The sequence below is a fragment of the Camelina sativa genome, chromosome 13, assembly GCF_000633955.1.
Source record: "Camelina sativa cultivar DH55 chromosome 13, Cs, whole genome shotgun sequence".
NCBI classification, from domain to species: Eukaryota; Viridiplantae; Streptophyta; class Magnoliopsida; order Brassicales; family Brassicaceae; genus Camelina; species Camelina sativa.
Genome location: NC_025697.1, coordinates 686,073 through 698,126, shown reverse-complemented (window position 1 = coordinate 698,126; position 12,054 = coordinate 686,073). Strand labels below are relative to the sequence as shown.

The 12,054-nt window shown below is 33.3% G+C and overlaps 3 protein-coding genes across 3 annotated transcripts; 1 reads left to right on the top strand and 2 right to left on the bottom strand.

Moving 5' to 3' along the window:
• Positions 148–1,281, bottom strand: LOC104734266 (probable histone H2A.4). Its single transcript, XM_010453798.1, has 2 exons — positions 958–1,281; positions 148–522 (listed from the first exon to the last, which is right to left on the bottom strand). The coding sequence occupies exons 1-2, from the start codon at positions 1,171–1,173 to the stop codon at positions 274–276; spliced, it is 465 nt and encodes a 154-aa protein (XP_010452100.1). The 5' UTR covers positions 1,174–1,281; the 3' UTR covers positions 148–273.
• LOC109128427 lies at positions 3,499–4,026 on the top strand. The gene has a single exon (XM_019234702.1). It carries the CDS (start codon positions 3,614–3,616, stop codon positions 3,836–3,838), a length of 225 nt encoding a protein of 74 aa, XP_019090247.1. The 5' UTR covers positions 3,499–3,613; the 3' UTR covers positions 3,839–4,026.
• LOC104734264 (short-chain dehydrogenase TIC 32, chloroplastic) lies at positions 6,461–9,291 on the bottom strand. The gene is made up of 8 exons (XM_010453797.2): positions 9,010–9,291; positions 8,378–8,609; positions 7,718–7,797; positions 7,472–7,625; positions 7,299–7,377; positions 7,093–7,177; positions 6,973–7,019; positions 6,461–6,867 (listed from the first exon to the last, which is right to left on the bottom strand). The coding sequence occupies exons 1-8, from the start codon at positions 9,125–9,127 to the stop codon at positions 6,667–6,669; spliced, it is 996 nt and encodes a 331-aa protein (XP_010452099.1). The 5' UTR covers positions 9,128–9,291; the 3' UTR covers positions 6,461–6,666.

The following is a 12,054-nucleotide window of genomic DNA, read 5'->3' as shown; positions in this document are numbered from 1 at the left end:
TTTTTTTTTTTTTTTTTTGGATCAGATCTTCTCGTGCGATGAAGAAGATGATACCTGAATAATACATTGTTCATATGAATTCTCTTCTTTTTAATTAAAGTTAGGATTTTTCTGATCCTATAGACTAATTTTAGTGCAATTCGTAAAACTTATGTAAGAACAGAGTATTTGTTTTTTCTAAACATTAGCACGACACATTGTTTACAACATGGTGAACAGTAAGAGGTGTTCTGTCTTTACAGAGAAACAGAGAGGCATATTCGAGAGGAAGAGTTATGCCTTCTTAGGGGATTTGGTAGCCTTTGATGGTGACTTGGGTGTTTTTGTGGTTGAAGCTGCTTTCTCAGACTTCTTTGGGAGGAGGATTGGGTTTATGTTTGGTAAAACTCCGCCGTGTGCGATGGTTACGCCTTTGAGTAGCGTCCCTAACTCCTCGTCGTTCCTCACTGCTAATAGAACATGGCGTGGTATGATACGGTTCTTTTTGTTATCTCTTGCAGCGTTACCCGCTAGCTCAAGAACCTTAGATTAACAAGAGATATATACATGATCAGACTTGGTAACTTAAAAAGATTAGTCTGCGACATTTGGCAACAAGTTGATTCACAAGATGAGATGACACCCAAAAGATGGGTTCTAAATATTAGTAGAAAAGAGTGATCTAAAACATGCACATTGATTCTCAGAACCGTGTTACATGATCTCCAAGTTAGCTAGCAATTTAGTATACTTGCATATGCTATGTAACTTTGTGATATATAATCTAACGATTTCAATTTTTACAACCTCACAACTGTAATCGTTTTCTATTTGTGACGCGAGAATATTTGCAAAGAAGTGATTTACCCTAAAATTCAGACGAAGACCACATCATTGATCATCCTAAATAATAACTGGTCAACGAAACATATTCGATAATTACAACGTAATCAATAGCTGATCTGAATCAGAATATACCTCAGCAGCAAGATACTCGAGGACTGCGGCGAGATAGACCGGAGCTCCGGTTCCAACACGTTTCGAATAACGGCCTTTCTTAAGATACCGACCGATCCTACCGACAGGAAACTGTAGACCGGATTTAACCGTCCGGGAAACCGGTTTCTTCTTAGGACCTCCTCCACCGCCTCTTCTTCCAGCTGCTCCTTTCTTCGTTTTTGTTCCAGAATCCATGCCTTTTCCCTTTACTACTTCGAGACGAGAAACTGAATTTGATTTTGATCTAACCGGAATTATTCAAACAGAGGAGAAATAGCTTCGGCGTAAGATAGCGAAAGAGCTTTTGGTTGATGAATGTTAGCTTTTGGATTGAATATGATTCAACGGCTAAGATTTGCTGATTTGGCTATCTTGGCTTTCAATATCTGATAATTTCTATGGATTTTTTTTTTAATCAAATATTTCTATTTTTGTTTATAACTATTATACTATTTTTGTAGTGAAATTTACCACATTGAAAAACAATTAACAAAAATAAAATTTAGGAAAATTAGGTACGTTGAAGAATATATACATTCAAAATAATTGGTAATGCTTGGATGCTTTCTATAGGACACTGATCAATTAGTATCACTGATGATCTCTTGAAGTTACTACTATAGCCTAGATATCCGATGTCCATAACTATTCCTGTAATTAATGTTTCTTTACCGTTTTGTTTGTGGATTTCACATTTATGTAACGTATTCACCAACCATATCCAAAAGACATGGCTCTTACCATAATGTCTACGGATTCAACTTCAACACTTCACAACTGAACCAAAACCTATCTTTGTACTCTGTAGTCTTAGCCGTACATCATGTATCAAGTCATACAATACAATCGTTCACATGCATCAGTACGTAGCATCCGTTGACCATCCCTCCGCATCTCTCATTAACCACAACACTCAAGGCTTCTCATTCCCAATTACAATACCATTGTTCTATGAAAATAAAAATGCAGCAACGATCTGATCTCATGCCATTTAAATTCATATTATATATTCTCTACGTCTATATATATATATATATTAAGAAATATACATCTCGTGAAATGACCATATATGTTTAATCTTTGTGTCTCATTTAAATCTATCTTATCAACTGGAAATTTTAGACACAGACAATTAAATACATGTTTGCATTCGTGTCGTGTGGTTCTAAAAGGAACGTATAACACAACATTAAATTCCAACGAGACTGACATCTCCTCACATGGGGGAGAAATGTTTGTCCTCCATACAAGAAAAGTAAAAGAAAAAAGATACAATAATTTTGGCTTCTTAATTAAATGTTGTAAACAAGCTTATCGGAAGTTTTTAATATTTTGTCAGAACTACATTTATAATATATTCTCATCAAATGCAATGAACTTTTTTTCTTCTTCTTTCCACTAAGTGCAATGAACCATGGTGGTTATCGGAGAAGTTTACATATAATCGCAATGAACCTTTTTCAACATTAAGAGATTGCAGACGCTTGCAGGAGTAAGTATGACTATTCAAATACAGTTAATTGTGGTAATTGAATTATGTATCTCCCACACCACATGGACTTATGCCCTTAAACAAATTATAGTTAATACAAATTTTAAAGTCAATATAGGTTTACCTAACAAAAGGTAAACATGCTAGTGTAAAAAGTACAACACATATAAGTTTAGATCTGAACCATTTTGACCATGCACAGAACTTATACTGAACCATTTGACCATGCACAGAACTTAGACTGAAAAGCTATGCATACATGTTGGAGATTTTTTTTTATTTTTTTATTTTTTATTTTTTTAGTGTTTCTATTTTGGAAAGAGTTTACAAAACACCTAGCTTTTGCGAAAATATTTTGGAAGAATTAGTGTTAATGCTTCTTTCATTTTCGTTCTACCACTTTTGTTCAATCTTTTTGTTATCATCGTGATATGATTGATAAATATTCAACCGGTACTTTGGTGAAAGAAATTTCCAATCAACTTTTTTTTTTCTCCAATCAAACTAATTACTACTATAAAGCAACACGAAATCCACACTGCAACACGAATTCCACACTGCATAAATTAGATTGTACTAAGTGATCATTATTGTACTACATGATCATTAAGTAAAACATAAAAATCTATTATAATTTCTTAAAAAATAGAGAATCATTTGATATGTATAAAAAATAAATAATTATAAGTTTTTTTTTTGGTCAACAACTTAAATAAACTAACTCAAAAGAGCTAACGTAATAAATCATTAGTTATTCAACGAATTTAATGATAAAAGAAATTAGTTATTCAACTTAAATAAACTTAAAATTAACGAAATAAATGACAAAGAGAAAGAAAAAATTTAAAATTATTAGTTATTCAAATTCATGTTTCATTTATTCTTCTCATGTTACTGTTAATTAGTCTTTAATATTATAATAGTAGAATTTACCAATTAATATATGTTCTCAATTCGGATAATTACTGTCTATACCTAACCCATTTGTTTTTCACCCTCTTTTATATAAACAGCCTCTCTCTGCCTCCCGATCTCATCACTCTTACACCAATCTCTCTCTATCTATCTCTTTTTAATTTTGTTTTCTCTCTCTCTCTCTCTCTGCTCTTTCCAATCTTTCTTGTCTGAATCCGAAGCTAAAACATGTCCGAGAGACCAAGCCGTCACCAAAGAAGACCTTCTCAGAGCTTCCCGATCTCCCTTGATGACCTCTCCGATATCTCTCTCGCAGTGGCAGCAAGTCCTCCTTCATCCGTTCCTACTCAGCCACCGCGCCACCAGATCCCTCCGCCTTCTCCGGCAGCTCCTCCGGCAAACCACAGCGACAATGTTAGCAAGGATCACAAAGGGAACGCTTCTTCTAATTGATTTCGCTTACCTCAAAAAAATTTAAGTTTAAGCCTTTTTTTTAATTATCGCATAAGCCTTCTTCCTCTGTTTTCTATCTTTCTTTCCGCTTAATAATCAGATTTTGTATGATAATGAATCAAATGTAATTTCGGGTTTATGGTGATATTATTGAAGAATACAGGTGAAAACCTTATCATATTTGAATTTATGAATCAAAATCTGGATTAAACAATATTCTTGATTGTGAAGAAAAAATTACGAAAGCCAAAAAAACAATTTTCGTGTAACGCTTAAGAAATTACACTAATGCTTAAAGAGTATATGTTATGGTACGGTTGACGTTGACCGAGAGATCCGTGGATCTTCTATGTTGAAAGGTGTAAAAGGGCTTTGAAGTACGAAAAAAAAAAATAGTATATTTATATATAAATAGACGCAAACATCAATAAGATTTCTTTTATTTTGATTGTTATATGGATATTTAAACTTTTACTCAAGAGTCAAATATGCTTCTTTCTTCTCTAGTGTGTACCAGTACAATGATGATCTTTAGATGTGTGTGTTTTATTTTTTCTCTTCAAAATTCCCAATTACATATATCTATATTGTTTTTGTTTTTATTGATTCAACTAATTTAGTCAACATACATTTTGGTTTATAAGCTGATAAATAATATTTTGACCAAAAGTAATACTAGTACATTAAATACTCCTTTTAACTGTCAGGGAAAAATGTATTGAAAAAAAAAATGATAATTGATGTCTCCATTGAGCATGCATATACATATAGATCATCTTTATTTTGTCTTTTGAAGTCGCATCTTTATGAAACCTAATATTTATCCATTTAAATGCAGAACGAGAATAGTACAAAATTTTTGTTTGGAATGATTTAACTAAACGAAGGATTTAAGGGACCAAGTGCAAAGGGTAAGCCATACGTAAAAAAAAAAAAATTGCTGAACAAACACTAACCAGAAACGTGAGATTTGACTTTAGTTCTAGTTTATTGTTCAGTTTATGTTTGTATATTTTAATATTTATTGAAGAATTTAAATACAAAACATATAGATATGATTAGTTGACAACTCTATCAAATTTCATAAACAGGAACTGATTTTCGAAGATAACTTAATTGAGAGAAATGTCGTAGCTTAGATGGAGTATCCAGTAAACATCTATACAATAATAGTTACGTAAATTAAAATGATTGAATTCATGTGGCCAGTGGTATTGGTCGCTATAAAGAGTGATCATGTTGCTGGAAGTATATTTAAGTGTTCGAAATTCCAAATTTTATTTGCCTCAATAATAAATAATGATCTTTACTTCTTTTTTTTTTTTTTTTTTTTTTAAGTTTTGTTTATAGTATTCTCCATTAGACCGAAAGAAATATATTAGACAGGGAAGAAGTGAATAAAGTGGGATCCAATTTTAGCGGGAGAAAGATTGAAGATTCCGTCGGTGTTCCCAAAGACAAAAAGTAAAACAAATAAATTTGTGAAAAAGGTATATAAATTTTGTAAAAATATCATCGATCAGACGTTGTTTTGTCTCTATCCAAGGAGTTCCTTTTTAATTTTCTTTTTCTATCAGGAAAATATGCTTTTAATTGGATATATAGTGATGTTACGTTATAAATGACTGAAAAAAACACATGGTTGTAATAATTTTCTATATATTTTGGTCAGTATCTATCTATTATGGGTCAATAAAGGTAAAAGTCGGAGGACAAAAGAAAAAAGTGAAATGACCAGTTACCAAAGCCACAAACTCAATAAACTTTGGGTTAGTGTGTTAAAATAGATATGTTATTTTATCGTGATAGTCTTTTACTGTACACTAGTAGTATAAGTTTGGAAAAATGTCATATTTTGCGCATAGTAATTTGTTTTTCTAATAAGTTCTGATTTCCAAGGAAATAAGTATGGAAACGTGCGACCACGTGGTGAATCACGTTGTCATGGGTCCGGCCCAACATAATACCGTTAAACGGTTATACTGTGTCGTCGTTATAAAGCACATAATATTCCTTTTTTTCTATAAAAAAGAGGGATATTCCTGACCAGAATATTATTAACCGGAATGAACCGACATCAATATTGCACCGACCGAGGTATATTGAACCCAGGATATTATTAACCGGAATGAACCGACATCAAGATTGCACCGACCGAGGTATATTGAACCGAATCACCAAATCTTCTTTTTCTTCTTGGCTCTTTGTTGCTACTTAAATGAAGTTAATATACTAGGTGAATGTGTATATTTGTTAAGATTTCTTTCTACATATATCTCTCTCTCGGCATGTATGTCAAAACTCTGTTTCTTGAACTCACATGGGGACTATATAAGGCAGGTGATGGAGAAGAGAACTGACTCTCTTTATATACTTTACAACTATGAAAATAACTGATCCCAGTTGCTGAAACACACACAGTTTAATTAGTCTCTCTGTATTAAACTCCTAATCTCGAAAACTTGTCTCCGTAAAAAACATTTTGGAGTAGTTGTTGTACAGTGAAAAGTATGGCAGACTCGCTGCAGGCAGAGATCATAGTCATTCGTTGTACGTTTCACTCTCCTCTCTTTCTTGTTTATAGCTCTTAGGTAGAGAATCAGAAAGTGATCATCTATAGAATAATCAAGTGATGAACAACCCTTCTTTTATTGTCCATACTATAAAAAGATAAATTAACACACCGTTACATAATCACTCGATAGTTTTGGCATATATTAATGCCTCGTAATGATAGGGTGGAACGAAACAAGGTACGATGTACAGCCCAATCTCTGCCTTTAATTCTTCACTCTTGAGTAACAATAACAAGAACACCTTGGTTAATTTTAAGTGGTGTCATCAAAACCCAAGTAGTTTTTTTTAGAAACAGAGTTGATTAGCTTCACGCTGAAATCCCAGAGTTTCTGTGCCAAAGTCTCATCTCTAGCAAGTTTGCTTGGAGTCACTTCGTTGCAGTCTGCAAAGTACTTTCCTGTTACTCCCTTCACATTTGGATGCAAAGCAACATAACATGTTGTAGCTGCTCCCTGTCAACATTACATCAAGTATCACAATGTTGTTCTCATATTCGTCTTTATTTAGTATCATAGGCATATATAATTTTAGATTCCTCTAGTATATAGTTTTAGTACCTGAGGTATATTTTTCCACAAGTAGAAGCTGAAGAACTTCAAGAATCCTGTGAAAAAGATAGTTTGTTTAATATAAAGAGAATAATTTGAAGAAAAACAGAGAAAAAAGGGAAATCTTACTCATTAAAAGAGCAGTGTGTTGGAAGAGATTGGTGAGAATGAGACCAGGGTGAACTGAATTTGCTGTTATGTTTACTCCCTCTTCCTATCAAACAAATGTCCCCAAAATGATTTTTAATTTTAATTTTATGTTATTATCTGAAGTGGTCATGAATTTGTGACAGTATATATGTGTTAATGTGTGTGTGTGTGTGTGTGAAGGCAACCTGAAGTTGACGGGAGAGCTCATTCGCGTGCAATATATTGGCTAGTTTTGATTGTCCATAAGCTCGTTTATCAGAGTAACTGAGAAAAAAACCAAAAGAAGAAGGTTATAAAGATGCAAAGTGAAAGATTAATATCCAAAGTTTCAAACAAGTCAACAACTATAGAATTTTACCTGCAAATATCATTGATGCTGTCGAACTGGATTCCTTCTTGGTTAGTATAGATATGAGCTACTGATGATAAATTCAAAATCCTTCCTTCAACACCACTGGTTTTAGCTGTGCTCTTCATTGTGTCTAGGAGCAAGTTTGTCAACAGAAAATGACCTATATCGTATAAATCCAACAATTAGTTTTTTCAATACATCAGGTTTAATTTCTGAAACTAAGCTTTTGGATTTAAATATATAATTTTTTACCAATGTGATTTGTAGCAAACTGCAACTCAATTCCATCTTCAGAGAGTTGGTATGGACAGAACATTACTCCTGCATTGTTTCTGCAAACACCATTTTTGTGCAATTTATATTAATAGATTACTCTGATAGTTTAATATGTATGCAGTTTTTTTTTTCTTTTTCCTTCACAGATAAACTTATAAGTAAAAACCAAAAAAAAAAAAAAAACAGAAAATATTTTTTTCTTGCTATAATAAGTAGTAGATCTATCTACCAATCTAGTCATACGTGCGTACTCCATCTCCGTGTAACCGTGTTGTTGGGATTTAATAATGGTAGGTAGGTACCAGTACCACAATGAAATATTCACACTGATAACATTATAATTGGCAGTAAAATGTTTGAGAGTGTAAATATACTACTAGTCTTTTTCATAGCATTAAACTTTTTTAGAAAAAAAAAACTTTTTTAGAAAAAGCTAAATAAAACAAAATGATTGGATGTCGTTATTTATTTATTTAACTAAACGTAATTAATGCAGGAATGTTAACGAAAAGAAAACAGTGATAACGTGTTGTTAATGCTGTTAATGTCATATAGTCTATGATCCATCCAAACGCTAAAATCGGCGGTCCTAACGCTTTAAACTGAGTGAGAGGGAGAGAGAGAGAGAGTGTGTACATGAGGAGATTGAGAGGGAGATGGAGGGCATGAAATTCACGAACAAAGGCTTTGATGGATTTGAAGGAAGAGAGATCCAAGTGGAGAAGAGTGACACGTGCGTTTGCGTTTTGTCTGAGTATCTCCGTTTTGGCGTTTTCTGCAGCTCTCATGTTTCGTGCACCAATCACCACATGAGCACCTCTCTTCGACAGTACTCTTGCTGTCTCCAACCCTATACCTCCTGTTCCTCCTATAGATGAGATCAAAATCAAACTGGTTAAAATAAATTTTGCAGAATCAGTGTTAGCAATGACTATATATATATAGAGGATTCCGTGACGTTTTTGCTTAAGATTTTGCGGTTGCAATCTTTTTATTTGAACAATAGACCAAAATTGCGACGGCAAAGTTTTATAAAGCTATATATGAACAAACTATGATATAAAAAAAAAAGTATATTATAGTTCGTGTCAATGTAAGTAAGTAAATATATATGCGCCTATAATATAAAAAGCAAGTATATGTATATTATAGTTTGGAAAACAAACAAAAATTATAAGCTAATTATTTATGAACAAATACAATTTACATATAAACTTGCATAAATCATGCAAGTATATGTGTCAATGTATGTGAATATATATATGCACCTGTGATGATTGCGGTGAGATGAGTTGCATCAATCCCTTGAGTAACCTCTTCAGCTGTTGAAGCTGAACCAAACCCACTTGGTCCTCTTCTCCCAGTGATTAGTGAATATAATCCCATTTTCTTACTTGATTGACGTTTCTACTTTTTGGTATATAGAGATTCTCCCCACAAGAATCAATCTGGAAGAAAGAGAGAGAGAGAGTGAGAGATAGATAGCAAGAGACCAAAAGAAGAAGAAGAAGAGGAGAAGTTTGAGAGAATAAAATGGTACTATGAGAGAATGATATTTATAAGTGGCAAAGAGTTTTATACTACATTAATGCTTTTTTGGTACCTTGTAGTTTTATCGATATTATTATGTGAATCGATCTATGTTGAATATTATACATTTTATTATTTTTGGTACATATCACACCTTTCCACACCGATGTTGAATACTATACATTTTATTTTATTGTGTGTGGATAGATAGTGCATGCACTCTAAATCAAATTAAGAAGAAGTTCACACATCTCTATCGTGCGACAGAGAGAGGAAAACTTATCTTTGTCAATTAAGCATGTCAGTTCCTCAATAAGTTGCGGTTAACTTCTAAGCTTTAAGTCATTATTGTCCTCTAGCAAACCCTGCGATTGGATTCTAAATTGCCGACAGCGTACGGCAGTTGTTTTCTCTAATAAGTTTTCCGAGTTTATTGTTATATACAGTTTGTAACGGTATTTTCTATCATCAGACAACACCACGTATTTAGCTCAAGTTCTAGTGGCATTGTTAGTGTGATCCTCTCCTTTTTCTAGGTGGTTTAATGTCCCCTCGTTTCTATAGTTACAACAAAATAATTTGAATTGTCGTTTTAAAAAAACTTAACATTACCTAGGTAAAACGTAACATTTAGGGATTGATGATGAATCCCCATAAAAAGTTAGAGGGTATTAAGGTGACTTAATAGTTAAATGTTGAAAGAAAATAGGGTTGACCAGAATATTAATGAAGGGTTGGTGAGGAGCCGTTGGTTACTATACTGATTTTTCAGCTACTTGGCATCCTTCTTTCTTCACATGTTTCCCAATGAGTGTTTTACCCAAACCCCTCCTAATTTTGGCGAAATTCTTCTTTTTATATATATATACAGAAATAAGGGCGTTTACAGAACCTACTTTACTTGAGAATATAGGTGAATAATTTAGAAAGTGTTTTACCAGCGGTTAAGAAGATCTTTATTTAGACAAATTGAATATACAGAATGTATTTATTATTTCTCATAGCCCGTGGTCATAGGATATATATATATAGGTGTTCCGTTCACATCCCGTTTCCAAGTTCAGAGAATCCAACTACGAGATTTTGGTTATTATTTTTTTGCCTTGAAAAATTGATTGCTGAGAGAGGCCTGATAATGACTAGTTAGGTGGTAGATTTACACAAAGGTACACACACCACTATCGAGATTAATGCAGTATTTATAATTTTAGTAACCATTAGTTATTTCAATCTTAGCTAATTCTTTATTTTGAAAGTGATTTAACTATAAAAAAAGCCGTCTGATGGAAAACAGATTGTTGAACAACTTGTAATGGTCGTTGAGGCTAGGGTACCTTTTTTGTCTTTTTCAAAGTTGAAGTTAATTTAGCAATTAATATAACGAGTATGATACTTCAAAGAACAGGGATTCAACTTGGTGACAACAAATTAATACTGAATGTAATAGGTTTCATCACACACACTTGCCATGCAAGTTGTAGTCTCCACGAACCGGTTAACAACATATTAACAAATCTACAATAGTAACAACCTACAATACATTTATAGCTGCTTTGGTAAAAAAAAACAAAAAGAAAAGGGGCATTATATGGCTAGATCTATATAGTACCTACCTATTAAGATAGTCGAATTATTATGAATTATGAATAGAATAATGGTGAGGGCATTAACTTACTACAGATCTATCTAACTATTCATATTTTCAGCGGCGAGGGCCGAGGGGCACATGACAAACGGCTCTCCACTGCATGGGGAAGTGATGTAAACCATGTGAGATCAATAACGATATTTGACATTTTTTTTAATCTATATAGTGACAACACTAATAATAATATTACTGTATCATATATGTAAATTAACGGTTATTATTCCACGGGTGTGTTGTACTTAGTTAGCGAGATGTTGATGTCATGTAGTATCATCATCACTAAGTTCGAATCCATTTATCAGTTGGTAAATTAAAAAATCATCTATGATCTAACGCTTACAAATTTTGTAATTTGTATAGTAGACTACACTACATAAAGTCTCCGCGACGCAAAAATCTGTTTGCCATATTGAGTTGACGGAAAAAAAAACATAAAGTTGACTTACAAATGTAAATACGCGTCAATGTACGTACAGATACACACACTCACATACTAACTACATCTACATCTAGTGCCCATACGGATACAGGTAACGCGTGTGCTTTCACATGTACTTGTCCCATATCTTTTACATTTCTTTTGAGTAAGTCGATAATGAGGATGGGCCAGTGGATATTTATGATTTCAATAAAAGGCCCATTTGAGTTGTTAATGGTCTTTTTAGCGAACGGTGAGCATGGCATTTGTCGTAATTCTCGTCAAGATTTGTAACGGTACAAGGGCTACTAACCCATACTGATACAGTAGAGTATACGGTGGAGAAGTAAATGATTTCACACATCAAGTTAAATATCAAGAAGCCATATCACATATTATATACATTAAGATTTGGTTTAAAACTAACGAAGTAAAATATACTCACTAATGCTGTGTGAAACCTACAACAAGCCAAGTGTTTCATCATGAGATCAGAGCAAAAATACGTTCGTGGTCCTTATTTTAAAAAGCAAAATTTTCGCCTCTACGAAGATCACACATAGATCCTGGCAGGACACATTAAATCAACGGTGCTAGAATCACACATACGTTGCTGCTGACCCAAAACAATATGTCAAGATAATGTTATTGGTATGTGGTCCTATCTCGATTTCATTCCAATCAAATTCTAAGCTTAAATTTATTTCCCTCCCCCCC

What these genes read in the sequence shown, in the direction of transcription:
- LOC104734266 (XM_010453798.1), bottom strand. Translation starts at nt 1,173, where the DNA reads ATGGATTCTGGAACAAAAACGAAGAAAGGAGCAGCTGGAAGAAGAGGC. An exon ending in TCGAGTATCTTGCTGCTGAG is followed by an intron (nt 523 to 957) that starts GTATATTCTGAT and finishes TGTTAATCTAAG; the next exon opens with GTTCTTGAGCTAGCGGGTAA.
- LOC104734264 (XM_010453797.2), bottom strand. Translation starts at nt 9,127, where the DNA reads ATGGGATTATATTCACTAATCACTGGGAGAAGAGGACCAAGTGGGTTT. An exon ending in TCTCACCGCAATCATCACAG is followed by an intron (nt 8,610 to 9,009) that starts GTGCATATATAT and finishes TCTCATCTATAG; the next exon opens with GAGGAACAGGAGGTATAGGG. An exon ending in GTTTGCTACAAATCACATTG is followed by an intron (nt 7,626 to 7,717) that starts GTAAAAAATTAT and finishes TATACGATATAG; the next exon opens with GTCATTTTCTGTTGACAAAC.
- LOC109128427 (XM_019234702.1), top strand. Translation starts at nt 3,614, where the DNA reads ATGTCCGAGAGACCAAGCCGTCACCAAAGAAGACCTTCTCAGAGCTTC.